We start from the raw sequence: 27,271 nt of genomic DNA on the forward strand, positions 1-27,271 counted from the left end.
CTCACTTCCCATTGGCGGTTCCAACTCCTCCCACCCCCCGTCGGGCGCTGATTGGTCAAGTGTGACGTCACCGCGACCGCCTCCCTGCGCCTATTGGGCAGTGCTCCTGTCCGTCAGGCTGCTGAGGCGTTAGGGGGCGGCGGTGGCCATTTTGGAGCGGAGAGCGGGGCCGGGCGGAGCGGAGGGAGCGCGGAGGCTCCCGCCAACCCCCGCCATGGCGGCCCCTCTCGGTACCGGCGCCCGCGCGGAGGAGACAGAGCAGGAGAAACAGGTGAGCAACCCGGGGTGGGTCGAGCCCGGGCCGCTCCCATTGGTTGGGCTACGCGTCGCTTTTCACAGCCCCGTGCGCGGATTGGTTGCGTCTGTTGTCCTTCTGGTGAGGGCTGATCTCTCATTGGCTGTGGGGCTGGTGGGGGTTGGATTTCCGGGAGGGCTGGTGGGATAGCTGCGTCTCCATGGCGGCGTGGGGGGATGTGTGGGGGCTTGTGGGACACGCTGGGACGGGGTCACCGGGGTGGGGGCTCCCGGGGTGGGGGTCACCGGGGTGGGGGTTCCCGGGACGGGGCTCCCGGGGTGGGGGTCACTGGGACGGGGTTCCCGAGGTGGAGGGCCCCAGGGTGGGGGCTCCCGGGGTGGGGGCTCCCGGGGTGGGGGTCACCGGGACGGGGCTCCCGGGGTGGGGGATCCCGGGGTGGGGGTCACCGGGACGGCGCTGGGAGGCCCTGGGGGCGCTGGGGTGGACACAGGTCCAGGTACCGTTTCCCCAGGTATTTGGGGTAAAAATCTGTGGTTTTTGGGTGGACAGGTGTTTCTAATAATAATTAACGTTGCTAATAATTGGCAGGACGCGCCGGAGAAGGAGCCCGTCCCCCCCGAGCGGGCGGAGGAGGCGAAGCTCAAAGCCAAATACCCCAACCTGGGCCAGAAACCCGGCGGCTCCGATTTCCTCATGAAGAGGCTGCAGAAAGGGGTAAATGAGCGATTTATTTCCTCACCGAAAAACTGCAGAAAAGGAGAAATGAACAGTTCATTTTTCCAGCTGAGGCTCATCTGTGTCCTCATCAGTGGGGTATCCCCCCCAGGTCCTCCAGCCCCAAAATGCCTCTTGAACCCCCGGGCTGGGCTCTTTTTGGGCCAAAAAAACCCCAAAACTGTGCTTTTTTTGGGCAGTTTTACTTGATGGATCCTGCCCCGAAATTGGGGGTTCGGGGGTGACACGAGGGGGTGAATCCCCTGGGGCTTGTCAGGACGTCACGATCATAAAGTCATCAAACTGTAGAACAGTTTGGGTTGGCAAAGAGCTTTTAGATCATTGAGTCACTAAACGTGCCCCTGGGAACTTCATCTCCGCCTTCAAAATAACCCCAAATTCCTCTCTTTTCCCAGCAAAAATACTTCGATTCCGGCGACTACAACATGGCCAAGGCCAAGATGAAGAACAAGCAGCTCCCGAGCGTGACGGGCGACCACATCCCCACCCCGCAGGACCTGCCGCAGCGCAAATCCTCCCTCGTCACCAGCAAACTGGCCGGGTAGCCCGCGCCCCGGCACTTGGCTCCTATTTTAGTTCACTTTCTGGCTAAACGGATTGAACTTCACTGCACCCGGGAGCACCACGATCCACGTAACGATTTGAGTTGTGACAGCGAACGAGCGAGGGGCGGATTTGCTCGGGACGATCCTCCCGGTGCGTCCGTTCGCCGATTAATGATTGGAACCTCGTTAGCGGCGCCGCGGGGAGGAGGGGACGGCGCGCTGGGCACCGGGACGAGTTTTCGGTGGGTGAAAAGGTGCAACTGGGGGTTTAGCGATGGGAATACAAACATGGGGCGCCACGCGGCTCTGGGGACGGTTTAGTGTCCCCTTGGTGGTGACAAAACCATCGTGACGGGGTGCCCCCACTTTCGACTCATTTATTGGGGTTTTTTTGCCTCTATTCTTGTTGCATTTTCATCATCCTAGGGCTGAAATTAATGTTTAAAACCCCCCAAAATTTGAGCCCGGCCTTGCTAAACCGCCCAGTTTTTAAGGCAAAAAGAAGTCGTGTGGGTGAGTGGATGTTTTGGGGTCTTTTTTCTTCCCCTCCCCCCCCGCCTTCCTCAGGATTTGCGTCAGGGGAAACTGAGGCGGGTTGTGGGTGTCATTGTCCCCACGAGCGTCCCCTGCGGCCCCCCCGGGCGTTCTGCCGTCTGTAAATAGCTACAGATCAGATCTATAAAAATAGAGCTATAATTTTTTTACATGTTCATCTCTCTTCTCCAACACTTTGCCTTTGTTTGTTGGTTTTGAGGACACGGTGACGAACACAAACGGGCGTTGCTGGGAGGGGTGGGAATGACTTTTGAACCACATTTTGTTTCCTCCCTCCCCGTTTTGCCGGAAATACCAAAGACGTCTTTGCGGGGGAGGGGGGGGAAGCGACGGTGACGCTTCCGCGGCGCCGCGTTGTTCCCCTTTGCGGGGGGGGGACGCTTTTAAGTAAAACCAGGGCGGTGGGGCTGCCCCCCAAATGTGGGGCTGAGGGGGGTACCTGGGGCTCCGGGGTGTTTTTTGGGTTGTGTCAGGTGTTTTTCAGGGTGTGTCAGGTGTGTTTTTAGGGGCTATAGGGTGTTTTAGGGAGGTTGGGGTGTTTCTTTGGGGGTGTGAGATGTTTGGGGTGTTTCGTGGGGGTTTGGAGGTGTTTTTAGGGGGTTGGATGTTTTTTGGGGGGTGTGGGGTGATTGTGTCAGTGTGGGGTGTTTTGGGGGGGATTCGGGGTGTTTTGGGGCAGTCTGGGGTGTTTTTGGGGAGGTGTGGGGTGTTTCTTTGGGGGTGTAAGATGTTTTGAGGGTAGTTTGGGGGGGACTCTGGGGTAGGTTTTTTGGGGGTGCGGGGCTTTTTTTGGGGATTTGGGGTGTTTCTTTGGGGATGTAAGATGTTTTGGGGGTAGTTTGGGAGGGACTCTGGGGTGGGTATTTTGGGGATTTGGGGTGTTTCTTTGGGGGGTCTGGGGTATTTTTGGGGGGCCATGGGGTGTCTGGGGACCGTCCCCCAGGCAACATGTGGATTTTGGGGAGGGGGAATGTAGGGGTTTTACCCTCAAAACAACCCCCTCCATTCCCATCTCCATCCCTGTGTCTTTTCAGCCCCATGACGTCACGGTTGTCCCGCCGATGACATCACAGGGACGGGTCATTGTGCAAACAAACCCCTCAAAGCTGCTTTGTTGGGTTGGGGGGGGAACACGTGTGTGTGTTTCGCAGGAACACGCTGTCCCAGCGCCGTGCCAAGAATGCGCCGCGTTTGTTTGCGCCGAGCAAACCCAGCCCAGGAATGCGCTGTCCTGGCAGCACACAAAGGGGTTTTTTTTTAGGGGGGGGGCAGTTTCTGTTTCTTGCAAAATTTGGGGCTGTGCCCGGTGCCCGGTGCGGCTCCGTGCTCGGTGCCCAGTGCGGCTCCGTGCCCGGCCGGGACACCGGGTGGGTGCTGCGGTTTCTGTCCCCAAAGCTGGTGGCGGCAGCTCCTCGTGTCCTCGCTGCGCCCTGCGGGGAATCAGAGTCCTTGGGGCTGGAAAAGAGCTTTAAAATCGAGTTTAGCTGGTAGGACCAGCACTAAACGTGGCTCTGAGAGCCTCATTTCAGCCCCCCCAGGGATGGCGACTCCAGCGCTGCCCTGGGCAGCTGTTCCAACACCCTTTGGGGAGAAATTGTTCCTAATTCCCAATGTTCTCCCCCAGCTCAGGTGGCTCGTCCAGCCTGGGGTGTCTCCACGGGTGGGAACCTGGGCCGGATTTTTACCCTCATTATAAACAATTTACTTATATCCAGCCTGAATCTCCCCTCTTTGAGTTTAAAACCATCGCCCCTTGTCCTATCGCCCCCTCAAAAGTCTGTCCCCGTCTTTTAAGCACAGAAAGGCCACAATAAGGCCTCCCGGGCACTTCTCTTCCCCAGCCGAACACTCCAGCTCTCCCAGCAGGGCCGTCCCCTCCTCGGTCACTTCTGTGGCTCCTGTGCCCCCAGAGCTGCACAGGGACCCCCGGGGCGCCGGGGGCGGCTGTCGGTGCCGTGAGGCCGCAGCGTGGCCGTTTCCTCCCCTTTTTCACCCCAAAACGCCGCGGAAGGGAAGGCGCCCCCCTCCCTCCCCCCCGCTGCTCCCTGCGCAAGGCGGGGCCGGAAGCGAAGCCGGAAGCGGAACCGGCGCAACCTCGCCCCGCCCCGCCTCTGCGTCAGCGCCATATAAGCGGCCGCGCCGCTCCCCGCCCGCGCTCGTCAGCACCGATGAGACCTGAGCTGCCATGTTCGCCGTGAAGCGGAACGCGGTGATCGGCTTCAACCTGTGCTGCGGGGGCGGCGGCGGCCTGGCCATGGCTCCCGCGGCCCCGGGGGGCAGCGCGGCCCCGCCAGCCCCCGCCGCGGCGCCCGCCGCTGAGCGACCGCGGGCTCTGATTGGCTCCCCGGGGGTCTGGACCACCGCCGCTCGCCCTGAGGTACCCAGCTCGTTGATTGGCTGCAGCGCAGCCCCCCACTCCTGGATTGGCCGCGCCGCGGCCCCCCGCTCGCTGATTGGCTGCGGCGCGGCGCGGTGCAGCCCCGAAGAAGAGCTGGACGGCTACGAGCCCGATCCCGAGCGCGGCCCCGCGGGGGATTCGCTGCCCGGGACCCCGCCGGGACCACCGGAGCCGCCCGATGGGCTGCGGCAGGACTCGCTGGAGCTCATCAGCCGCTACCTGCGGGAAGCGGCGGGTGAGGCCGAGCCCGGCGTCAAGAAGAAGCTTTTTCCGGGGCTGCTGTGCGGGCCGGGGCGGCCCGGCGGCCCGGGCGACGCGGTGATGGACAAAGCGCTGGACACGCTGAGGAGGGTCGGTGACGGCGTCCTGCAGAAACACGAGCTCGCCTTCCAGGGTGGGTTGGCGGCCGGCGCCTCGGCGGGGGGCGGGACCCCCTTCCCCTCCCTGGGGGGCAGTTCCAGATACTGGTTCCCTCCCTTCTCCGTGGGGTTCTTGTTTTTTTCCCTCGCTTTGGAGGCGAATTATAGACCCTGGGTCCTGTCCCTTCTCAGTGTGGGGTCAAGTTATAGACCCTGGCCCTGCCCTTCTCCCTTGTGGGGTCGAATTATAGACCCTGATCCTGCCCCTTTCCCCTGTGGGGTCGAATTATAGACCCTGGTCCTGCCCCTTCCCCTTGTGTGGTTGAATTATACACCCTGGGCCCCTCCCTTCCCAATGTGAGGTCAAGTTATAGACCTTGGTCCTGTCTTTTCCCAATGTAGGGTCCAGTTCTAGACCCTGGTCCTGCCCCTTTCCCTCCTTTTGAGGCAGATTATAGACCCTGGTCCCCTCTCTTCTGTTCTTTTGGGAGCCAGTTATAGATCCTGCTTCCCCTCTCCTAAATATGGGGTCAAATTATAGACCAACGTCTCCTCTGTTCCCAGGGTGGGGCTGAATTATAGGTCCTGGTCCGCTCCCTTCCCCTCCTTTGGGGGCCAGTTCTGGGGGGCGGGGTGACCCCCCCAGCAAAGTGGGGAGCGGGAGGGACCCCCGAGGGCTCGGCCGGGATGTGGCCCCTGGTTTGGAGGGACTCGACGCCCCAGCTGAGGGAAGTGATTCAAAACGAAACTGAACTTTGCTCGGTGGGGAGGAGGTGGAAAAAAACCCACTGGCAACGTGTGCGCGGGGGAGATAATCAGGTTACAGATTAAACCCGGTTCCTCCCCACGGCCCCAACGTTAATTAGCTCAGGAATTTAAACTCCTCACACCCCTGGCTTGGGCGGGACGCGTTTCTGGGGGAGGAATTTTCCAAGCGGGCTCGAGTTGCGGCTGTTTTCATGTATTTCACCCGCTTTTGATGAGTCCTGGAGCAGCCGTGAAACTCGAAGCCTTGGGCTGTGTGAGCGGGTGTCCCGGGGGTGGCTTTCAAGTGAGAACTCAGTGTGTTTTGCAGTTTTCGATGCTGAGGGTGGTGAAATCCCAGCCCAGAGGTCCCTGCCCACGGGACGAGCTTTAAACAGCCCTTCAACCCAAACCCCTCTCTGGTTCAGTAATTTTTGACCTGGTTTCGTGTCACTCTGAGCTGCTTTGGAACCCGTTGGGGTGGTGCCCGGTGGCGAATCCCTTCCTGCTCACAGCAGGATGGTCCTTTTATTTATTTGATTATTTTTGAGGCAAAGGGCGTGAGTTTCCTCCTCGTCCCCTTCGCTGACGCCAAAGGCTGCGGGTTCGGTCACCGAACTCACGGCCGTGCTCGTCGTGCCAAAGAGGAACCAGCTCCGCCAAGGTTTCCTCTTAATTCGACCCAAAAAAACCCCCAAGCTACACCTTTCGCTTTCAGAAGAGTCTTATTTGCTTATTCACAAGGGGGCACTGCGGGTCAAACCCGGGGAATTATGTCACGGAATTAATAAAATGACCAGGTACCCGCCTGGATTTGGCGTTGAGGGGCAGGGATGTTTGAGTCTGGCCCGGGTGAGCAGGAGCGCATCCCACTCCAAAAGGTCCTTGTGTGTCGCTATCGCTTAATTGTGAATTTGCTGCTTGCAGACGTTACATTGTGAGGGCTTTTCGGGTCCTAACGCGGCGCGTCTTGCAGGGATGCTGCGGAAGCTGCAGATCCAGCGCGAGGAGGACCTGCAGGCGGTCTGCGAGGTGGCCGCGCACATGTTCAGCGACGGGGTGACCAACTGGGGCCGCGTCGTCACTCTCATCTCCTTCGGCGCCTTCGTGGCCAAGCACCTCAAGAGCATCGGGCAGGAGCGCAGCATCGGCGCGCTGGCCGCCATCCTCACCGACGCGCTCGTCTCGTCCAAACGAGAGTGGCTAACGAGCCAGGGCGGCTGGGTGAGTCCGCGCGGTGCCTTGCGCAACGGCCCGCTTTGTGTTTTTTGTCCTTATTTCCGTGACGACCACGTGTGCGAGTGAAGCAGAAATGAGTCACCGCTTAAAACCGCGGCCGAAACGTCCAGCTGGGGCTTGGCTGTTCCCGGAGCTCCTGGCAACGGGCGCCCAAAGTGCTTTTAACCAAAAAAAGAGCGGTTTAGTCCCCAAATTGAGTTAATCCTGAGCTTTCTCAGTGCTGCTTCGGCGCTGTCGCCTCCACCATAGAAACATAAGCAGCCTGAAGCACTTTTAACCAAAAAGAGAGTATTTTAGTCCCCAAATTGTGTTAATCCTGAGTTTTTTTAGTGCTGCCGCCTCTGCTGTGGAAAAGCAACAAGCGGCCTGAAGCGGCTTTACCCCCAAAAAAGTGGTTTAGTCCCCAAATTGGGTTAATCCTGAGTTTTTTCAGCGCTGTCGCCTCTGCTGCAGGAATGCAACAAGTGGCCTGAAGCGCTTTTAACCAAAAAAATAAGTGGTTTAGTCCCCAAATTGGGTTAATCCTGACTTTTCTCAATGCTGGTGTCGCCTCCACTGTGGAGAAAAACCTTCAGGGTGAGGAAATAACTCCCATTTCCCCCCCCAGGAAGGATTTGTGGACTTTTTCCGCGTGGAGGACCTGGAGGGCAGCGTGCGCAACGTGCTGATGGCGTTTGCTGGCGTGGCCGGCCTGGGCGCCAGCCTGGCCTACATGATCCGCTGAGCGCCGCCCCGCTCCGGCCTAACAGAGCCAGGCTCAACAGAGACCCCCGGCGCCCCCCCGGCGCCCTCCGGCTTGGACCCACGAGGATTTATATCGTTTTGGGGGGGAAAAGCGGAAAAAATTGGATATTCCGCTCCCGTGGAGAGGACGAGGAAAAGGAGCGCGGGCGAGACCACCCGGCGCCGGAGCCTCCAGGAGTGTTGATTTGCTGGAAATGGTGTTTTCCGCCCAAATTCGCAGCTTTTTTCAGAGCAGAAGGCGAGAGAACCTGTAAATACCCATAAATCTGTAAAATACGGACTTTTTACAGAGCGAACAACACAAAAAAGGAGGAGTTGTGAATGTGGAAGCGCTTTGGGTGGCGAAGCCTTGTGCGACACGTGGCTGTCGCCTCGTTGTCCCCACCGCTTGCTGCCAGCAGTCGCTATTTCTCTTCATTTTCATGGTTTTTGGATATTTTAGCCCTTTGGCGGCGGGAAGTTGCGGCTTCCTCCCCTTCCCGGCGTTTTTGACCCCAGGAAGCCGAGATTTGAATGTAAAACGTTCCGGAGCTGAAAGTTTTCTAATTCTGGAGCGACACAGAGCGGTGGCCGCGGCGGCGCGGGGTCTCGTCCCCGGCGCGGTGCCGGTGGCCGCGGCCGCTCGCTGGCCCCACGGCCGCGGGTTTGCTCAATAAATCTCGTGTTGTTCTCAGTGCGCTTGGGTCGGAATTTCAGGTGGTGCTTTTTTGGCGGGGGCCGCCGAGACTGGGTCTTTTCGCTGGGTTTTTGGGTTGGTTTGGGGGGTTTTTGTGCGTATGTGGTTTGGGATTTTTTCTGTGGGGGTGTTTATTTAATATATATATATATATTTTTTTTTTTACTTTTATACCTGTATATAAGTATAAAAGTAAATATATATATATTTTTATTATACTTATATACTATTTACTTTTATACTTATATATACATTTTAAATTCTTTTTACTTTTTTAGGCCATTTTGCACCACGCACACATTAATATCGCAAAACATTTTTGGTGTAAAGTGAGATTTTTTTGGTTGCGTTTTATTTTTGTTGCTGCGTTTGTCTTTTTTTAAAATATTTTTTTAAATTATTTTTTAATGATCATTTTTCTTTTTAACACCAACTTTTCAGGGGCTGTTTTTGCCCACGCGGATATTACTTTTCCGAAGCGTTTTTTGGCATAAAGCAGTGGCTTTGGGTGATTTTATGGGCTCTTTTGAGCCTCACACAAAACCTTCGCTGAGCAATATGCAAAATGTTTTGGGGTGCTGGTGCTTCCCGAACCGCCGCCCCCTCCGTCCCCCCCGTCCCCACCCCCGCCTGGCGGGGCCGATAACCGGCGCTTCCTCTTCCTCCTGTTCGCAGAATTTCCACTTCCCCGAATTCTTTTTTGCGTAAATAAAAAAAGGGGGGGGAAGGAAGAAATTAAAATGAAGCTGCTTTAAAGTGGGGGGGGGGGGGACAGGTTGTGGGGGGCGGGTTTGGGGTCTGAGCCGCATTGGAAAGGGGGTGCGGGGGTTTATTTGGGTGCTGCCCCCCCCCGTCTGCCTGTGGGATCGGGGGGGGGCACATGCAAATGTGGAAAATCCCTGCGTGGGGGGGGGAAAACACAAATAACTCAAAATATAAACCCCTGAAAATACTAAAAATGAACCCAAGAGGCTTCAGCAGCCCCCGCGGTGTGGGGGGGTCACTCGGGGTGTCCCGGCCCGGCCCCCCCCCCAAACTCTGCCCAGCAACAAGCGCTGTTAATAGCGCATGGGGAAGTCACGTGAGCCCTTTCCAGGAACCCAGGCGTCCGGGGCGGCCCAACCCCCTCCCGCCTTGGGGTGACTGGGGGGGGGGAAATCGGGCGTGTTCTGGGGGCACAGGAGGGGTTGGGGGACAGGGGTCCCCCCCCCCCCGGAGGACTGTGGGATACCGAGATGGGAAGCAGAGGGCAGAGCGCCTCGCGGGGCCGCAGCGATGCCTGCGGCGCTCTGGTTCCAGCGCCCACCCCAACTGCGTGCTCCGAACCGCGGAGCTGCCGGAGGACTCGGTGCCAGAGCGGCCGCGTCCTGCCGGGAGGGGCCGCAGTGACACTCTGGTACCCGTTGCCCCACTTTTCTGCGCTCCCCACACTTTTCTGTGCAAATCGGTGGATTTTTCTCACATTTTTCTGTGTAAATTGAGTTATTTTTTCCCATTTTTCCTTATGCGGAGCAGCCGCTGCATCCCGCGGTCCCTCCGTCCCACAATGCCCCGTATCTCCCCCCAACCCCGTCCGGCGGCCATTTTGTCCCAGCGACGGGTTCCCCGAGTCACATCCGGGGCTTTCGGGCCCTCTATTGGGGGCGGGGCTAGAGGGGCGTAGCTCGGAGATAAGGGGCGGGGTTTAGAGGCAGGGGGCGGGGTTAGGAGGTGGGGCGGGGTTATGAGGCAGAGGCGGGGCTTAGGCAGCGGGGTTTAAAGGCATGAGCCCCCGGTCGCCCAGTCCGACCCCCCGACCCCCACATCCCGCCGCTCGCCCCAGCGCGTCCATCCCGGCACAGGGTCCCAGGCGGCCGGGGGCAAAGTCCGGAGCTCACGGGGCGGGGCCGCCGCCCGAGGACCCCGGCGGCCGGAACCCACCAGGAGCCGCTCAAACACTTCGAGACTGGGGCCGGACGCCTGGGTCCTCCCCGGACGCCTGGGTCCCCTCCTTTCCCCCGACTACATTTCCAGCGCCCTCAGCGCCGCCACGCCCCCCGGCAGGGTCTCCGTTGACCACGCCCCCTCCTTAGCTCCTCCCCTTCCCGCCCCCTCCCCGTTGCCCCGCCCCTTCCCGTGGTGCCGCGCGGCCGCGCCGTTCCCGTGGTGCTCAGCGCCGCCATGTTCCTGCAGTGCTACACGGATGAGCGCGGGGAGCGCGTCTACACCCTCAAGGTACCGGGGGAACCGGGCTGGGGGGGCTCCGGGGGGGCTCCAGGAGGGCTCGGGGAGGGCTCGGCGCCGCCTCACCAATCCCTTCCCTTCCCTCCCCGCAGAAGGTGTCCCCGGCGGGGCAGCCCACCCGCTCGGCGCACCCGGCCCGCTTCTCCCCCGACGACAAGTACTCCCGGCACCGCCTGGCCCTGAAGCGGCGGTTCGGCGTCCTGCCCACCCAGCAGCCGCGGCCGCTCCTCTGAGGGACGAGCCCGCGCCCCCCCCGGAACCGAGCGTGGAATAAAAACCGACTGAAACGGAAACGGCTCCGCGTGCTGTGTGAGGGCCCCCCTGGCCACGCCCCTTCCCCGAGCCACGCCCCGCTCCGTGCCAGCGCTGCGCACGCCGCCAAAGCCACGCCCCTCACCGCAAAAACCACGCCCCCTTCCCATAGCCGCGCCTCCTTACCGCGATGCGGGGCGTGGCCACGTGGCGCCCCCTCCCCAGGTAACGATGGCAACGGCCGTTCCCGCCCTTTCCGCTGCGCGGCCCCGGGACCGCGGGATTTAACCCTAAAATGAGGGGAAAAGAGGGGAAACACCCGACCCAAAACCTCTAGATTTCAGCCCAAAACCGGGACACCCCGCGTTTTGCCCCGAAGTGCCACTTTCCTCCCCAAAGTGTCAGTTTCCCCCTCACACCATCGCTGATTTTCCTCCCAAAGTGGCGGATTTTTGCCCCAAACTCTCAGGTTTGTATTAATGTGTAGTAGCGTGTGTCCATGTCTTTTATAAGCATCAATATATATTAATGTTTATTAGTATTAATATGTATTAAAGCGCGTTTGTATTAATGTGCATTAATATGTATTAGTGTATATTAGTATGTATTAATATGTATTAATGTATATTAGTATGTATTAATATGTATTAATCTATATTATTATGTAGTAATATGTTTTAGCCTGTTAATGTGTATTAATATTTATTACCTTATTACATTATAATTAAATAATATAATTAATAACACAGAATACCAAAATTATTGTATTATTCTGTTATTGATATATTATTCTATTTTATCATGTTATTAATATAAAATAGAATATCTATTGCTATTAAATGCAGGATGTGCAGCAGCAACACGTGTTAACGTGACTGTGTATGTTACTATTATTATATTAATGTCATTAATTTGATACCAGTGACTCCTCGGCCTTTGTCCAATTTCCACTTATCAGGTGTTTGTATTTTCACAGGTTTTCCCTCCTCTGGGTTTATTTCCACAAGCCCAACCTGTAAATCATCATTAACTCCAGGTGGTAATTACGTGTTCAGCTTAATTAACTCATTAACTCGCCCGCCCGGTTTATCGCAGGAAGGCAAACGAACGGCTGCGGCTCCGGGTGAGTTTGTGTGGTTGTTTCATTGTGCTCTGGTTCATCTGCTGCTCCCAATGGGGAAGAAATGCCCAAAACCACCAATATCGGCCAAATTAAACGATGTCTGGTGAAAAAACTCGTTAGTTTCTTAACGAGCCGAAGGGGCCGCCAGAGTTACAGAAGTGTTGATTATTGTGAGTTTGTAAGTGTTTATTGGGATTTTTATGGCCCCAGTTTGCTCCCAGCTTGCTCCCAGCTTGCTCCCAGTTTGCTCCCAGTGCTCCCAGCTTGCTCCCAGTATGACCCTGGTGTTCCCACTTTGCTCCCAGTTTGCTCCCAGTTCACCAATAACCCGTTTCTGCTCCAGCCCGTCCTGGCGCCTCCTCAGGCCAAGTCCCAAACGCCCCAGAATTCACCCCAAAATGCCGCCACCCACCCCACGGTGCCTTTACTGGGGGGGTTGTTATGAGGGCCATGGGGACACCCCAGGGGTGACGTGTGGCCGCGTGTCCCCGCCCCGCCCGGACGCCTGGGTCCCCTGGGCGCACCCACTGTCCAAACAGGACGTGTCAGCGGTCACACCCGGCACCGCAAACACCGACACACCCGGGGGGCCCCGGGGGGGACCCTGAGAACCAGGGGACACCCCCCCCACGGGGAAACTGAGGCACAAGGGCCCAAAGACAATGGGGACACTGAGGGGACACCCCCCCCACACACTATGGGGACACTGAGGATGCGGGACGCCCCCAAAATGGGGAAACTGAGGCACAGCCTCCCCCCCCCCCCCCCCCCCCCACCATGGGGACACTAAGGCACAGGGGACCCCCCCCATACACTATGGGGACACTGAGAATTAGGGGATCCCCCCCACAATGGGGAAACTGAGGCACAAGGGCCTCCCCCCCCCAAACCACGGGGACACTCCCGCTGTGGGGACACTGAGGCCGGGGAAACCGAGCACAGCCCCACACACACCGAGACGCTGGGGTTGACACCAAAGCACCTTTATTGTCCCCGTGTCCCCGGGGGGGCTCAGGGGTCGAGTCCAGGGGGTGGGGGGGGCACGGCCGCCCCCAGTGTCACCTGTGCCAGGTAGGACGAGTCGAAGCAGCGGCGGCGCGCGGGGCCCCCCCGGGAGCAGCAGCCGCGGGGGTCGCGCCAAGGGGAGGCGCAGAGCACCGTGATGGCCTGGGACAGCTGCACATGGGACAGGGGACGGGGTCAGGGGGGCCTAGGGGGCCCCCAAAACCCCCGGATCCCCCCCCCACCCCCCGCCCTGATGTCACTCACCTGGTCCTGTGCGCAGGCGCTTTGCTGCTCGGGGGACACGGGGCAGCACGCGGACGTCACGGCCCCCAGGAGCTCCGGGACCGGGCGCCTGCGGGGACACGGGACGTGGGGTCACAGGGGACGAGGGGGGGACACCGGGGACAAGGGGGGGACACCGGGGACATGGGGGTCACCGCCCTATAGGGACACCAGGGACATGGTGGGGGGGCTGTCACCTCCCTATAGGGGCCACCAGGACACGGAGGGGGGTCACCTCCCTATAGGGGATACCGGGGACACAGGTGGGGACAGCAGAGACACGGAGTGGGGGGGCTGTCACCTCCTGGGGGGGGGGTCTCCCAGACACCTGGGTCCCTGAGATGGGGGTTCCTGGGGGATGGGGGAGTCTCGGATGCCTGGGTCCCTTTTTAAGATGGGGGGGTCATGGGGGGGGGACGAGGGTTCCCCCGCCTTGTTCAGGGTTTGGGAGGGGGGGGTCACCCCCCCGCACCCCTGGGTCCCTCACCCCTGTAGTCCCCCATACAGCCGCTGGGGGGCGCCCTCGCCTGCCCGAGCCCTCCCGGACGCCTGGGTCCCTCGGGGGTGTTTTTGTTTGTGTTTTTTTGGGGGGGGGCACCCACCTCTTGGTGAGGAGGCGGGTGGGGGCGCAGAGCGAGCGCAGCAGCGCGGGGCCGGGCTGGGCCAGGCTCACGTTGTACAGCTCCCGGTCGTAGTTGGGGTGGGGGGCGGCGGCGGCGAAGCAGCGGCCCCGGGACCCCCCCAGGCGCTGGCAGCACCGGTGCTGCCCGGTCTTCACCGCAGCCTCCTCCCGGCAGAACCGCTCCAGCCCCTTCTGCCACTGCGGGGAGCAGGGTCAGCCCGCGCGCCTGGGTCCCCCCGGACGCCTGGGTCCCCCTGCCCAGACACCTGGGTTCCCCCCCGGACGCCTGGGTTCCCCCCTGGGTGCACCCCTGAGTCATTCCCAGGACACCTGGGTCCCTCCCCGGACGCCTGGGTCCCCTCCCCGGATGCCTGACTCCTTCCCAAAATCAATGGTCCCCTCCCCGGATGCCTGGGTCCCTTCCTGGGCACCTGGGTCATTCCCAGGACACCTGGGTCCCACCCCGGATGCCTGTGTTCCTCCCCGGATGCCTGGGTCCCTCTTTGTCACCTGGATCCCTCCCTGATCACCTGGGGTCATTCTCAGGACATCTGGGTCCCTCCCAAAAACATGCGTCCCCTCCCCGGACACCTGGGTCCCTCTTTGTCACTTGGGTCCATCTCAAACACCTGTGTCCCTCCCTCTCTGGACGCCTGGGTCCCTCCCGGATGCCTGGGTCCCTCCCAAACACATGGGTCCCAAGCCAAACAACACGTTTCTCCCCGGACGCCTGGGTCCCTCCCTGCCCGCCGTGTCCCCCCGTGTCCCCGCGTCACTCACTGCGCGGCGCGCGCAGTCCAGGCTCTGGTTGCGGCAGCAGCGGCCGAACTCGCGCTCCAGGCGCAGGCTCATGCGCCCGCGGGGGCCGGAGGGGCCGGGGAGGCTGCGCCGCAGCCCCGAAAACCCGCAGATGTTCCCCCAGTTGGCGGCCGTGGGCTCCCCGGGCGGGAAGGGCGGCGCGGGGGGCGGCCCAGTCGCCCAGGACGGCGGTCGGGGTGGCGTCGGCGGCCGCGGCGGCCACGGCGTCCACGGCGTCGGGGCCGCGCGCGAAGCAGCGGCGCCGGGCGGCCCCGTCCTGCCGGCAGCAGTGGAACTGCCGCGTCTTCACCCCGAACTCATCGGTGCAGAAATCGTCCAGCACGTCCAGCCACTGCGGGACGGGGACGCGACCGTCACCACCCCCGCGGGCCGCTGACCCCCCGCCCGGACGCCTGGGTCCCGCCCCAAATACTGGGGTCCCAGTCTGGACACCAGGGTCTCCCTCCCGAATTCCTGGGTCCCTCCTCATTACCTGCGTCCCCTCCTCAGACACCGGGGTCCCTCCTAAACACCTGAGTCCCCTCCATGGACACCTGGGTCCCTCCTGTTCCCCCATGTGTCCTCCCGGGCCACCTTCCCAAAAGACTGGGTCCCCCATTGTCACTTGGGTCCCTCCTTGTCACCCAAGTCCATCCCGGCTCCTGGGTCCCTCCTTGTCCCGAATCCCTCCCCAGTCCCTGAACACCTGGGTCCCTCCCGGACGCCTGGGTCCCTCCTTGTCCCGAATCCCTCCCCAGTGCCCAGACACCTGGGTCCCTCCCGGACGCCTGGGTCCCTCCTTGTCCCGAATCCCTTCCCAGTTCCCGGACGCCTGAGTCCCTCCTTGTCTCAAATCCCTCCCCAGTGCCTGGATGCCTGGGTCCCTCCCGGACACCTGGGTCCCTTGTTGTCCCGAATCCCTCCCCAGTCCCCGAACACCTGGGTCCCTCCCGGACGCCTGGGTCCCTCCCCGCCCGTGTCCCCGTCCCCGGCACTCACCGCGCGCCGCGCGCAGGGCAGCGGTTGGCGCAGCTGGCAGCAGGCGCTGATGCGCGGGTGCAGCGCGGCCAGAGCCGCCGCCTGGCGCCGCAGGTGCGCGAAGGAGCTGGGGGGCAGCGGGGGGCGCCGGGGGCGCGGTGGGCAGGCGCTGGCAGTGCCGGGTCACCGCGGGCGCCTCGGGCCAGGCCGGGGGGAACCCGGCCAGCGCGCTGCCCCCGCTGGGCAGTGACAGCGGGGGCCGCGTGGCGCCCGCGGCCACCAGGATGTGCGGGGGCAGCGGCAGGTCCTGCTCCTGCTGCAGCACTGCGGGGGGGGGTGTCCCCACTTGTCACCGTGCGGACACCCCCTTTGTCCCCCCGCCCCGTGTCTCAGTGTCCCCCGTCCCAACCCCACTGTCCCAGCCCCGTGTCCCCCCCTCCATTATGTCACCCCCATCATTCATGTCACCCCCTCCATTCATGTCACCCACTCCATTCACGTCACACCCTCCATTCATGTCACACTCTCCATTCATGTTCCGCCCCCCCCCCCCCCCCATTCATGTCCCCCCCTCCATGTCCCCATGTCACCCCCCCACCCTGTGTCCCCCCATCTGTGTCCCCATTCCAAGATGTTCCCCCCAACCTTAGTGTCCTCATGCCCGCCTCCCCCCCAATTCATGTCCCCATGTCACCCCCACCCTGTGTCCCCTCCCCATCTGTGTCCCCAACCCTGGCTGTCCCCTTGTCCCCCCATCCATCTCCTCACTCCATGATGTCCCCCCCATCCCCAACCTCAGTGTCCTCCTGTCCCCCCGTGTCCCCCCGTGTCCCCCGTCCTCACGCTGCTCCACATGCTGCTGCTCCAGCTCCAGCTCCAGCGTCTCCTGCAGGGGATGCTCCGGGGCCACCACTGTCACTGGGGGGACACAGACACAGGGGTCAGCGGGGACACCCCCACGTGGGAGCCCCGTGATGGGGAGGGGACCCAGGCGTCCAGGCAAGGGACACGGAGAAGGACCAAGGAGTCCAGGAGGGACCCAAAAGTGTCACCAGAGATGCAGGTGGCTGGGGAGGGGACATGGAGAGGGACCCGGGTGAGACGGGAGGGGACTCGGGAGTCCACACAGGGGACTCGATGCGTAGGCAGGGACCCAGGCATCCGGGGAGGGGACCCAGGCGTTAGGGTGTGGACCGAGGTGTCCAGGGAGGCAGCCTAAAAGTGTCACCAGGGACCCAGGAGTCCGGGGAAGGGCACCTGGAGAGGGACCCAGGCGTTCGGGAGAGGGACACAGGTGTCCCCAGAGGGGCCCCAGGTGTTCAGACGGGGACCTGGAGAGGGACCCAGGCGTCCGGGGAGGGGACCCAGGTGTTTGGGGAGGGGCAGAGGTGTCCCGGGAGGGGACCCAGGTGTCCGGGCAGGGGACCCAGGTGTTCGGGCAGGGGACCCAGGTGTTCGGGGCAGGACCCAGGCGTGCGGGGCAGGACCCAGGCGTGCGGGGCACTCACCGGCGGCGCCGAGGAGGATGAGGAGGAGGCCGCGGGCGGCCATGGCGGCGGGCGCTGTGGGGCTGCGCCGCCTGCGCCGCTTTTGAAGGGCCGGGTGGGGCTGAGTCACCTCTGACGTCGCGGGGGGGGGAAGCAGGGGGGGACACGGGGCGGGATGGGGGGGACGGGGGGGGGCCCCGTGTTCCCAGACGGGGTCATGGGCACGACCCCGATGGCCTTGGCCAGGCTGGGGGGTTGGGACACGGGGGATCGGGACACTGCGGGGGGTCGGGACACAACCCCGCGTGTCCCCCCCGGTGTCCCCCCCGTGTCCCCCCCGCGTCACGGCGGGGAAAGTGGCCGGAATTCTGCGGTTTCTGCCCCGTTTTGGGGCTGCCGCACCCGCTGAGTCAGCACTGGGGGGGGGGGGCGCCCACGCAGGGGTCTCGGGGCGGGGGGCACAGCCCCTGTCCCCCCATGGGACCCCCAGTGTCACCGCCTTGGTCACCCGCTGTCACTGGGGTCACGGGGCTGAGCACAGGTGGGGGGCACAGCCCCGGCCCCCCCGTGTCCCCCCGATTGCCCAACAGCGACGTGACCAAGGTTTGCGCAACCCCCACCCCCCCGCGGGGACCCAGGCGTCCGGCGGGGAAATCCCAGGATCCAGGAATCCGGGTTGGGGGGGGGGACATGACACACATGGGGACCCAGGTGTCCGGGGGGGGGAACACACACACACCCCGAGTGTCTGAAGGGGGGGTATCGGGGTGGGGGGGCACAGGTGTCTGGGGAGGGGCTCAGATGTCCGGGGGTGGAAGGGAAAAGGGGACCCAGGTGTCCGGGGCGGGGGGGCACCCCAAATTTTGGGAGGGGACACCTCAAATTTTCAGGAGGGTCCCCAAACATCTGGGGGGGGGGAACGACACCCCAGGTGTGTGGGGAGGGACCCGGGTGTGGAGGGGGAAAAGGAACCCAGGCGTCCAGGGCGGGGAGCCAGGTGTCTGGGGTGGGGGTGGACCCCCCAGATTTCTGGAGGGGGACACCCCAAGTGTCTGGGGGGGACATCAAGTATTTGGGGGGGGGGGGGGGTGACCCCTAGGTGCCTGGGGGGAGTGGAGGAAGGACCCAGGCATCCAGGGTGGGGACCCAGGCGTCCGGGTGTGGGGGGGGGTGCACCCCAAATTTTTTTGGGGGTGTGGGGGGCACCCCAAGTGTCTTGGGGACACCCCCCTCCTCCCCCCCCAAGCGCCCTGTCCCCCCCCCACCCCGGGAGGGCAATGGGAGCAGCGGGGGGGGGGGATGCACTGAGCTGCCCTGTGCTCATGGGGGACACGGCGGGGGGAACACGAGGGGGACACGGGGGGGGGACACGGGGGGGCAGGGGGGTCAGAAGAGCTCCTCGGCGTTGGGGACGCGCGCGTCGCGCAGCTCCTGCAGCCGCCGCAGCGCCGGGCGCAGCTCCCGCTCCCCGCGGGGCCGGTTGTCGCGGGTGCGGACGCTGACGGTGCCGCGGGAGCGCTCGCGGGGACCCACCACTGCGGGGGGGGCGGCACCGCGTCAGCCCATGTCACCCCCCCCGCACCGCGTCACCCCCACACCGCGACACCCCCGCACCGCGACACCCCTGCACCGGGACACCCCCGCACCGCGACAGCCCCGCACCGCGTCACCCCCACACCGCGACACCCCCGCACCGCGACAGCCCCACACCGCGTCACCCCCGCACCGCGACACTCCCGCACCGCGACACCCCCCCCCCGCACCGCGACACCCCTGCCCCGTGTCACCCCCGCACCGCGACACCCCCACACCGCGACACCCCGGCCCCGTGTCACCCCCCCCCCGCACCGCGACACCCCCCCCACACCGCAACACCCCCACACCACGACACCCCTGCACCGTGACACCCCCCCCCGCACCGCGACACCCCCCCCCACCGCATCACCCCCACACCGCGACAGCCCCGCACTGCGACACCACCCCCCGCACCGTGTCACCCTGGCCCCGCGTCACCCCCCCACACCGCATCACCCCCCGGCACACACACAGCCGGAGGGTCCCCGAGAGGGTCCTGGGGGTGTCCCAGGGGGTCACAAGATTGAAGGGGGGGGTCCCAAGAGGGTCCTGGGGGGGTCTAAGGGGTGTCCCAGGGGTCCAAGTAGGGGGTCCCAAGAGGGTCCTGGGGGGATCAAGGGGACAAGGCGGGGGTCCAAGGGGTGTCCCGGGGGTCCCAAAAGAGTTGGGGGGGGTCCCAAGGGTGGGGGAACCAATGCAGGGGGTCCCAAGATGGGAGGTTGGGGGGGGGTCCCAAGGGGCTGTCATGGGGGTCCCAAGAGGGTCTGGGTGGGGGGGCAGCCAGGGGGGTCCCACGGGAGCACGGGGGATCCTGGGGGGTCCCAGGCGGGTTCTGGGGGTCCCGGGGGGGTCTGTGGGTCCCGGGGGGTCCCAGGGTCCCTCACCCATCTGGAAGTTGTACTGCGCCAGCTGCGCCCGCCGGATCTTCCTGCCCAGCGTGGCCCCCGCGTCCCCGTCCAGGTCGGCCTGGAGACCCCCCCCCTGCAGCACCGCCTGCACCTGTGGGGGCACCGGGGGACACGGGGACATGAGGACACTGGGGGACATGGGGACACCGGGGGACAGGGGGACGTGGGGACAGGGGGACGAGGGGACACTGAGGGACATGGGGACACTGGGGTACATGGAGGCACCGGGGGACACCGGAGGACATGGGAACACCGGGGGACATGGGGACGAGGGGACATGGGGACGGGGGGGTCCGGGACACAGGGGGACACGGGGGACTCAGGGATGGGGGACGGGGGAACACGGGAACAAGGAGGGATGTAGGGGGCCATGGGGGGCCATGGGGGGCCAGGGACGCTCACCTCGCGGGCATAGGGCTCCACGTCGGGGGACTGCGGGATCACCATGACCTGCAGCGGGGACAGCCACAGCGGCCTGGGGACAGCGGAGGGGACATGGGGACACTGCGCGGCTGACACTGGCCGGGGTGACGCCGGGTTGGGGTGACAAGGGGGGTGACATCGGCAGTGACCCCACGGTGAAGGTGCCCCAAGAATGGGGGTGTCCCCAGGAGGGGGGTCCCCCTTCCCAGCCCCACCGAGAGCTTTGGGGGGTCCCAGGGCTGTGGGGGTCCCAGCGGAGTCTGTGGTTTGGGGTCTCTGTATATTGGGGTGTCTGTGTTTCGGGGTGTCTATTTTGAAGTGTATTTGGGGTGTATCTTGGGGTGTATTCGGGGTGTATTTTGGGGTGTATTCAGGGTGCATTCAGGGTGTATTCAGGGTGTATTTTGGGGTGTATTCGGGGTGTATTTGGGGTGTATTTTGGGCTGTATTCAGGGTGTATTTTGGGGTGTATTTGGGGTGTATTTTGGGGTGTATTCAGGGTGTATTTAGGGTGTATTTGGGGTGTATTTTGGGGTGTATTCAGGGTGTATCTGGGGTGTATTCAGGGTGTATTTGGGGTGTACTCAGGGTGTATTTTGGGGTGTATTTGGGGTGTATTCTGGGGTGCATTGGGGTCCCCGTGCTCACCAGCGCCCCCCGCAGCTCTCGGCCAGCACCGCCAGCAGCCGCTCCAGCGAGCCCAGCACCGCGCGGTGGATCAGCACCGGCCGCAGCGGCCCCCCCGACGCGCTGGGGACACGGGGGGGGCGGGGGGGTCACACAGACCCCCAGACCCCCCTGGACCCCCAGAGCCCCCCAGACTCCCCTCTGAACCCCCAAAGTGCTGGGGACAGGGGGGGTCACACAGTCCCCCAGACCCCCCCAAACCCCATCAGCCCCAAACTTCCACCCCCACCCCCAAGTCACAACCGTTTCCCCCCCAAATCCTGCCCCCCCAGCCCCATTTCCACCTCCTTTAGCCCCAAATCCTGCCCCTTTTAGCCCCAAATCTGCCCCTTTCACCTCCAAATCTTGCCCCCCAGGTCCCAAATCTGCACCATTCACCCCCAAATTCTACCCCCCCCAGCCCCATTTCCACCCCCTTTACCCCCAAATCTACCCCATTCACCCCAAATCTGCCCCATTTACCCCCAAATTCTCCCCCTTCAGCCCCATTTCCACCCCATTCACCCCCAAATCTTGGCCCCCTAGCCCCATTTCTACCCCTTTCACCCCCAAATCTCACCCCCCAGGTCCCAAATCTGCCCCATTCACCCCCAAATTCTCCCCCCCCAGCCCCATTTCTCCCCCATTTCCTGCCCAATTCACCCCCAAATCTTTCCCCCCCAGCCCCATTTCCACCCCATTCACCCCCAAATCTCCCCATTCACCCCCATTTCCACCCCTTTCACCCCCAAATCTCGCCCCCCCCCCATTACCTCATGTATTCCAACCCGAATCTCTCCGGCATCTGGAAATCCAGCTGGATGGTCCCGCACTGATGCTGCCGCCCCAGCGCGTCCCGGATGCGAATATCGATCTAAAAATGACCATTTTCACCCCATTTTAATGGGCGGGGGGGTCCCCGAAGGTCCCGTTTTGCCTTTGGCAAAACGGGACCTTCGGGGGCCCCCCCCGCCCCCCCAAAATTGTCACCTTAGGGCCATAAAAGGCGCCGTCTCCAGGGCTGAGGTCCCAGGGTTGGCCGAAGTTTCGGAGGCTGCGCTCGAGTTGCTGGGGACACAAAAGGGGGGACATGGAGGGGACAATGGGGGGGGCGGGGATAAAATTGGGACGTGGGGACAAAGGTGGGAGGTGGGGACATGGGGACAAAGGTGGGACATGGGGAGAAAGGTGGGACGTGGGGACAAAGTTGGGACATGGGGACAAAGTTGGGACATGGGGACAAAGTTGGGACATGGGGACAAAGATCGGACGTGGGGACAAAGATGGGACACAGGACATGGGGACAAAGGTGGGACACAGACATGAGGACAAAGGTGGGACACCATGTATGGGACATGGGGACAATGTGGGACATGGAGACAATGTGGGACATGGGGACAAGGTGGGAGGCTGGGACAAGACTGGGACACAGGACATGGGGACAATGTTGGGACATGGGGACAAAATTGGGACATGGGGACAAAGGTGGGACATGGGGACAAAAGTGGGACGTGGGGACAAAGGTGGGACACAGACATGGGGACAAAGCTGGGACATCATGTATGGGACATGGGGACAATGTTGGGACATGGGGACAAAGGTGGGACATGGGGACAAAGGTGGGACACAATGTATGGGACATGGGACATGGGGACAAAGGTGGGACACAGGACATGCTGGAGGTGACACGTGGGGACACCGCAGGGGACACAACACTGGGGACAGCACCCACTGCAGCTGTCCCTGTCCCCATCCCCATCCTGTCCCCATCCCCATCCCCATCCCCATCCCAGCTTTTGGGGTCCCCATCCCCACCCCGTCCCCATGTCTCTGTGTCCCCGAGGAAGCCGGGTGGCCCCGTCCTTGTCCCCACCCCGGGTCTGGGGTCCCGTGTCACCTGCTCGGCGCGGTCCCAGGTGTCCGTGTCCCCGAGGAAGCCGGGCGGCCGCGTGGCCAGAACCAGCTGGTACGAGAACCCCAAAACGCCGTAAACCGTCCCCACAAAGTCCAGGCAGGCGGCCACCTCCCCCTCCAGCTGGGGACACGGGGGACACGGGGGTCAGTGACACAGGGTGTTGGGGACACGGGGGGTCAGTGACACGGGGGACACGGGGCGCACGGACCTGCTCGGGGGTGCAGAAGATGTGCCCGTCGTCCTGCGTGAAGCGGCGCAGGCGCGTGAGCCCGCTCAGGGTGCCGGGGGGCTCGTTGCGGTGCAGCACCCCGAAATCCGCCAGGCGCAGCGGCAGCTCCCGCCACGACCGCGGCCGGTGCGCGAACATCAGGCTGGGGGGACAGCGGCGGGTCACCCCCCCCGGCGAGGGCACCAGCCCCCGGCTCGGCCAACACATGGGGATGGGGCAGGATCGGGCCCCAGGGGGGGAATTGGGGATCGGGATGGGGCAGGATCGGGCCCCAGAGGGACTAGAAATGGGGCCAGAGGAGGGAAATTTGTGGCTGGGGTGGGGGGCGCAGGTCATGGGTTTGAGTGACAGGGACGTGGGGACCCCATTCCCAGTGCCCCCCAGTCTGTTCCAATGCCCCCCCCGTCTATCCTACTTCTCTGTCCCTCCCAGTGCCCCCTAGTCTGTCCCAGTCCCTCCCAGTGCCCCCCAGTGCACAGGGCAGTTAATGGGTTTAAGGGACAGGGACCAGGGGACCCACCTCCCAGTGCCCCCCGGTCCCTCCCAGTGCCCCCAGTTCCCCCCAGTGTCCCCCAGTGCCCCCAGTGCTCCCCAGTGCCCCCCAGTCCCTCCCAGTGCCCCCAGTTCCCCCCAGTGTCCCCCAGTGCCCCCAGTGCTCCCCAGTGCCCCCAGTGTCCCCCAGTGCCCCCCGTGCTCACCAGTGCCCCCAGTGCCCCCCGTGCCCCCTGTGCTCACCAGTGCGCGGGGCAGTTCATGGGTTTCAGGGACAGCTGCTCGTCGTCCCCCTCGGGGCTGGTGACGGGGAAGATGTTGGGGCCGTAGTGCTGCCAGTGCCCCGAGCGCTGCCACAGCGCGCGGCGGAACAGCGTGGGGGACAGCACCTCCCGGAACCCCCGCGAGCGGCACTCGGACTGCGGGGACAGGGACAGTGACAGTGACAACAGCGTGGGGGACAGCACCTCCCGGAACCCCCGCGATCGGCACTCGGACTGCGGGGACAATGGGGACAGTGACAGTGACAACAGCGTGGGGACAGCACCTCCCGGAACCCCCGCGAGCGGCACTCGGACTGCGGGGACAATGGGACAGTGACAACAGCGTGGGGGACAGCACCTCCCGAACCCCCGGGACTGACACAGAGGGACGATGGGACACAAGGAGACACAGGGATGGGGGGACATTGGAGGATGCAAAGGGACATGAGGGGACAAGGAAGGATGTGGGGGGACACAGGGGGAGACACAAGGGACGTGGGGACACAGGAGGATGGGGGGACATGAGGCACAGGGATGCGGGGACAAGGAGGGATGTGGAAGGCCAAGGAGTGACATGAGAAGTGCCAGTGTCACCCCCAAGGTCACAGTGTCACCCCCAAGGTCACAGTGTCATCCCCAAGGTCACAGTGTCACCCCCAAGGTGCCAGTGCTGTCCCCGAGGTGCCAGCGCCACCCGCGGTGTCCCGGTGTCCCCGTGCGTACCCGGATGAACTCCAGCAGCGCGTTGTAGACGTGGGCGCCGCGGGGCAGGAAGAAGCAGCTGCCGGGGCTCAGGGGGTGGAAGAAGAACAGCTCCTGCTCCTGGGGACGGGGACACGGGGGCACCGGTGACCCCTCGGCCCCGTTTTGGGCCCGTTCGGGCGGGTCTGTGTCAGCGCTCACCTTGCCGATGCGCCGATGGTCGCGCGCGGCCGCCTCGTCCCGCGCCCGCTGCCACCGCGCCGCGTCCTCGGCGCGCGGGAAGGCGACGGCGGTGACGCGCTGCAGGTGGCAGCGGGTGACACCCCTGTCCCACAGCGCCGCCGAGCTCTGGGGGGACGCGGGAGGCTCAGGGAGGGGTCCCGGGACCATCACCCCCCCACCCTCGCAAAGCGTCACCCACCGTGAGGACGCGGAGCGCGCGGATCAGCCCCGTGTGACGCAGGAGGGGACCGGGACACAGGTGCAGGATGGGACCGCACCTGCGGGGACACGGGGACAACGTGGGGACACCTCAGGGCCCCCCCGGGGACCCCCCGGTGTGGGACCCTCACCCACCTGTACACAGTGGCCGTTGGGGACGTCACCTCGTCCTCGAGCTGCTGCAGCTGGAAGTTGCTGTGCTGGGGGGACACGAGGTGACAGTGGCACAGGGGACGGTGAGGGGGGTGACACTGTGATGGGGGACAGGGCAGTGAAAAGGGCACAGGTGACACTGACGGGTGTGACAGTGGCTTGGGTGACACTGAGAGGGGGGTGACAATGATATGGGTGCCACTGAGCGGGGGTGACACCGGTCCCCCTGTTCTTCCCCTGCCCCACAACCCCACCCAGGAGTGTCCCCAGGTCCCCAAAGGGGCTGGGACAGGAGGGGACAAGGGGCCACACCTGGAACAGCTGTGCCAGCTGCAGGTGTCCCCAGATCGGATTGGGACGGGAGGGGACAAGGGGCCCCACCTGGAACAGCTGCGCCAGCTGCGTGCGCGTGGCCTCCAGCCGCTCGAAGCGGTGGCCGCCGCGGGCAAACGTCACACACGCCTCCTCCAGCGCCGGCAGGTCCCCCCCCTGCACCGTCCTGCGTGAGGGGACGTGCTGGGGACACGCTGGGGACAGCGGCCGCGCCGGGGACAGCCAGCGGCCCGCTCCCCCGTACCTGTCCCCCATGTCCACGTCGCAGAAGAAGCCGTCCTCGGTGGCCCGCGCGCCGCAGAATGTGGCCCCGAAGAGCTGCTGCGCCGCCGCGCCCAGGACGCAGGCGCCCGAGAGCCAGAACGCCTGCGGAGGGCACGTTGGGGACACCGGGGACGCGGGGGTCGCCCCGGGCGCTGTGTCACCCCCAGACTCACCGTGCGGCCCTCGGGGGAGGAGAAGTCGAGCAGCTCCAGGTCAGTGTCGCCTTCCAGGGGACGGTCCAGGTCCTGCAGGGTCCCGTTCACCCGCGCCACCAGCGCCGCCTCCGCCAGCCCGGCCCTGCGGGGACACGGGGACACCCCGGGGACACTGCGGGGGTGTCTGGGGGGGACCTGGGGACATGTGGGGGCATTTGGGGGGACCCTGGGGACACTGTGGGGATGTTTGGGAGGACCCTGGGGGGATGTGTGGGAGGACCCTGGGGACACTGGGGGGATGTTTGGGGGGACCCTGGGGGGATGTTTGGGGGGACCCTGGGGACACGAGGGAGCCTGTGTGGACACCAAGGGGACGCTGGGGACTCTGCGTGGACGCTGTGAGGTCCCAGTGGGGACATCATGGGGACCCTGGGGACCTTGTGCAGACCCCCTTGGGACCATAGGGACAGGGTGGGGACATCGCGGGGATCCCGGGGCCGCCATGGAGACCCTGGGGATCTTGTGCAGACCCCCTGTGGACCCTGTGAGGTGACACTGGGGACCCCGAGGGGACCTGCTGGAGACGGGGGGGGCACTGTGGGGACACTGGGGACCATGTGCGGGTCACAAAGACAGCGTGGGGACCCCATGGGGACACCGGGGGGATCCTGGGGACTCTGTGGGGACTGTGGGGACACCATGGGGACCTCATGGAAACAGTGGGGACCCCGTGGGGACACCGGGGGGGTCCTGGGGACTCTGTGGGGACGCCATGGGGACCTCATGGAAACCGCGGGGACCCCGTGGGGACACCGGGGAGATCCTGGGGACTCTGTGGGGACTGTGGGGACACCATGGGGACCTCATGGAAACAGCGGGGACCCCGTGGGGACACCGGGGGGGTCCTGGGGACTCTGTGGGGACACCATGGGGACCTCATGGAAACAGCGGGGACGCCGTGGGGACGCTGCGGACACCGCGGGGCCCCGGCCCGCACGTACCCCAGCTCGGTGGCCACCTGGAAGGGCGTGGTGTGCCAGGCGCGGCCGGGCAGGCGCGTCCCCCCGGGCAGGGCGATGCGGATGGGGGCGCCCGGGGGGGGCCGCTCCCGCTGCCCGTCCCGCTGCCCATCCCGCTCCCGCTCCCGCTCCCGCTGCTCCTGCGCCGCCCGCAGCTGCTGGAACAGCCGCACGCGCTCGGGCTCCGGCGCCGTTACCTGGCAACGGGGGGCGGGGGCAGCGCGGGGTCAGCGCGGGGTCAGCACGCGCCCGCCCCTCCCGCGGTGTCACCACGAGGGCAGGACGGCGGGGACCCCGCGGGGCGGGAGGGGCGGGACTCTCGGGGGGCCCGGGGGGGGGGCGGGGGGTCCGAGCGCACCCGGTGCCGGCGCGAAGCTCCCGCGAAGAGCAGCCGCCCCCCGGCGCGGATGGACGGCATGGCGGGACTCCGCCCCTTCCGGCGCCGGCCGGAAGCCGGGCTGCCCTGAGGGGGCGTGACCAACGCGCGAAATCCCCGTCCATTGGCGGGGCAAAAGCCCGTGAGCCCGCCCAGGGGGGCGGGGATAACGCGGAATCCCCGCCCAGGAGGGCGGGGCTAAGCTAATGGCTCCCACCCCCTGCCCGGTGTGGCGGGAACGGCGCGCGGTGTCTCCGGTTCCCCCCGCCGAGGCCGCGTTGGACTCGCCCGCCCGTGGCGAAACCCCGAAACCATCGAGCAAAGAGGGGGGAACGG

The 27,271-nt window shown here is 64.2% G+C and overlaps 5 protein-coding genes across 6 annotated transcripts; 3 read left to right on the forward strand and 2 right to left on the reverse strand.

Annotated features, from left to right (window-relative positions):
- The first annotated feature begins 129 nt into the window (after positions 1–129).
- ENSA (endosulfine alpha) lies at positions 130–2,248 on the forward strand. 2 transcript variants are annotated; one of them, XR_013923412.1, is made up of 4 exons: positions 130–271; positions 845–970; positions 1,387–1,778; positions 1,963–2,248. XR_013923412.1 is itself a non-coding variant. In XM_080360896.1 (3 exons), exons 1-3 carry the CDS (start codon positions 215–217, stop codon positions 1,534–1,536), a joined length of 333 nt encoding a protein of 110 aa, XP_080217022.1. In that variant the 5' UTR covers positions 130–214; the 3' UTR covers positions 1,537–2,248. The 2 variants fall into 2 exon arrangements, 1 of the variants encoding a protein (XP_080217022.1); XM_080360896.1 differs by having other exon boundaries at positions 1,387–2,248.
- A 1,941-nt stretch (positions 2,249–4,189) lies between these two features.
- Positions 4,190–8,251, forward strand: MCL1 (MCL1 apoptosis regulator, BCL2 family member). Its single transcript, XM_080360895.1, has 3 exons — positions 4,190–4,883; positions 6,569–6,816; positions 7,439–8,251. The coding sequence occupies exons 1-3, from the start codon at positions 4,277–4,279 to the stop codon at positions 7,553–7,555; spliced, it is 972 nt and encodes a 323-aa protein (XP_080217021.1). The 5' UTR covers positions 4,190–4,276; the 3' UTR covers positions 7,556–8,251.
- Positions 8,252–10,011: 1,760 nt separating this feature from the next.
- NOP10 (NOP10 ribonucleoprotein) lies at positions 10,012–10,767 on the forward strand. The gene is made up of 2 exons (XM_080361161.1): positions 10,012–10,465; positions 10,567–10,767. Exons 1-2 carry the CDS (start codon positions 10,412–10,414, stop codon positions 10,705–10,707), a joined length of 195 nt encoding a protein of 64 aa, XP_080217287.1. The 5' UTR covers positions 10,012–10,411; the 3' UTR covers positions 10,708–10,767.
- Positions 10,768–12,828: 2,061 nt separating this feature from the next.
- Positions 12,829–17,769, reverse strand: ECM1 (extracellular matrix protein 1). Its single transcript, XM_080361197.1, is given in 9 exon segments — positions 12,829–13,025; positions 13,119–13,206; positions 13,739–13,956; positions 14,539–14,728; positions 14,730–14,908; positions 15,556–15,678; positions 15,680–15,858; positions 16,378–16,452; positions 17,043–17,769. Coding segments are annotated over 9 exon segments (1,260 nt in total). The 5' UTR covers positions 17,086–17,769; the 3' UTR covers positions 12,829–12,860.
- A 2-nt stretch (positions 17,770–17,771) lies between these two features.
- TARS2 (threonyl-tRNA synthetase 2, mitochondrial) lies at positions 17,772–26,977 on the reverse strand (the record flags this gene model as incomplete). The annotated part of the gene is made up of 18 exons (XM_080361196.1): positions 17,772–18,556; positions 19,481–19,595; positions 19,907–19,979; positions 20,576–20,677; positions 21,367–21,467; positions 21,584–21,661; positions 22,491–22,628; positions 22,717–22,879; positions 23,473–23,648; positions 24,216–24,314; positions 24,396–24,542; positions 24,616–24,694; positions 24,771–24,835; positions 25,170–25,287; positions 25,366–25,487; positions 25,559–25,682; positions 26,542–26,756; positions 26,918–26,977. The coding sequence occupies 18 exons, from the start codon at positions 26,975–26,977 to the stop codon at positions 18,408–18,410; spliced, it is 2,124 nt and encodes a 707-aa protein (XP_080217322.1). The 3' UTR covers positions 17,772–18,407.
- Between the last annotated feature and the right edge of the window lie 294 nt (positions 26,978–27,271).

This window comes from Nesoenas mayeri, assembly GCF_963082525.1.
Source record: "Nesoenas mayeri genome assembly, chromosome: 30".
NCBI classification, from domain to species: domain Eukaryota; kingdom Metazoa; phylum Chordata; class Aves; order Columbiformes; family Columbidae; genus Nesoenas; species Nesoenas mayeri.

Bases quoted from the DNA above. Each gene is read 5' to 3' on its own strand.
- NOP10 (XM_080361161.1), top strand. From the start codon at position 10,412: ATGTTCCTGCAGTGCTACACGGATGAGCGCGGGGAGCGCGTCTACACC. The intron at 10,466-10,566 runs GTACCGGGGGAA...CCCTCCCCGCAG, and splicing joins AGCGCGTCTACACCCTCAAG to AAGGTGTCCCCGGCGGGGCA.
- MCL1 (XM_080360895.1), top strand. From the start codon at position 4,277: ATGTTCGCCGTGAAGCGGAACGCGGTGATCGGCTTCAACCTGTGCTGC. The intron at 4,884-6,568 runs GTGGGTTGGCGG...CGCGTCTTGCAG, and splicing joins ACACGAGCTCGCCTTCCAGG to GGATGCTGCGGAAGCTGCAG. The intron at 6,817-7,438 runs GTGAGTCCGCGC...TTCCCCCCCCAG, and splicing joins TAACGAGCCAGGGCGGCTGG to GAAGGATTTGTGGACTTTTT.
- ENSA (XM_080360896.1), top strand. From the start codon at position 215: ATGGCGGCCCCTCTCGGTACCGGCGCCCGCGCGGAGGAGACAGAGCAG. The intron at 272-844 runs GTGAGCAACCCG...AATAATTGGCAG, and splicing joins AGACAGAGCAGGAGAAACAG to GACGCGCCGGAGAAGGAGCC. The intron at 971-1,386 runs GTAAATGAGCGA...CTCTTTTCCCAG, and splicing joins TGAAGAGGCTGCAGAAAGGG to CAAAAATACTTCGATTCCGG.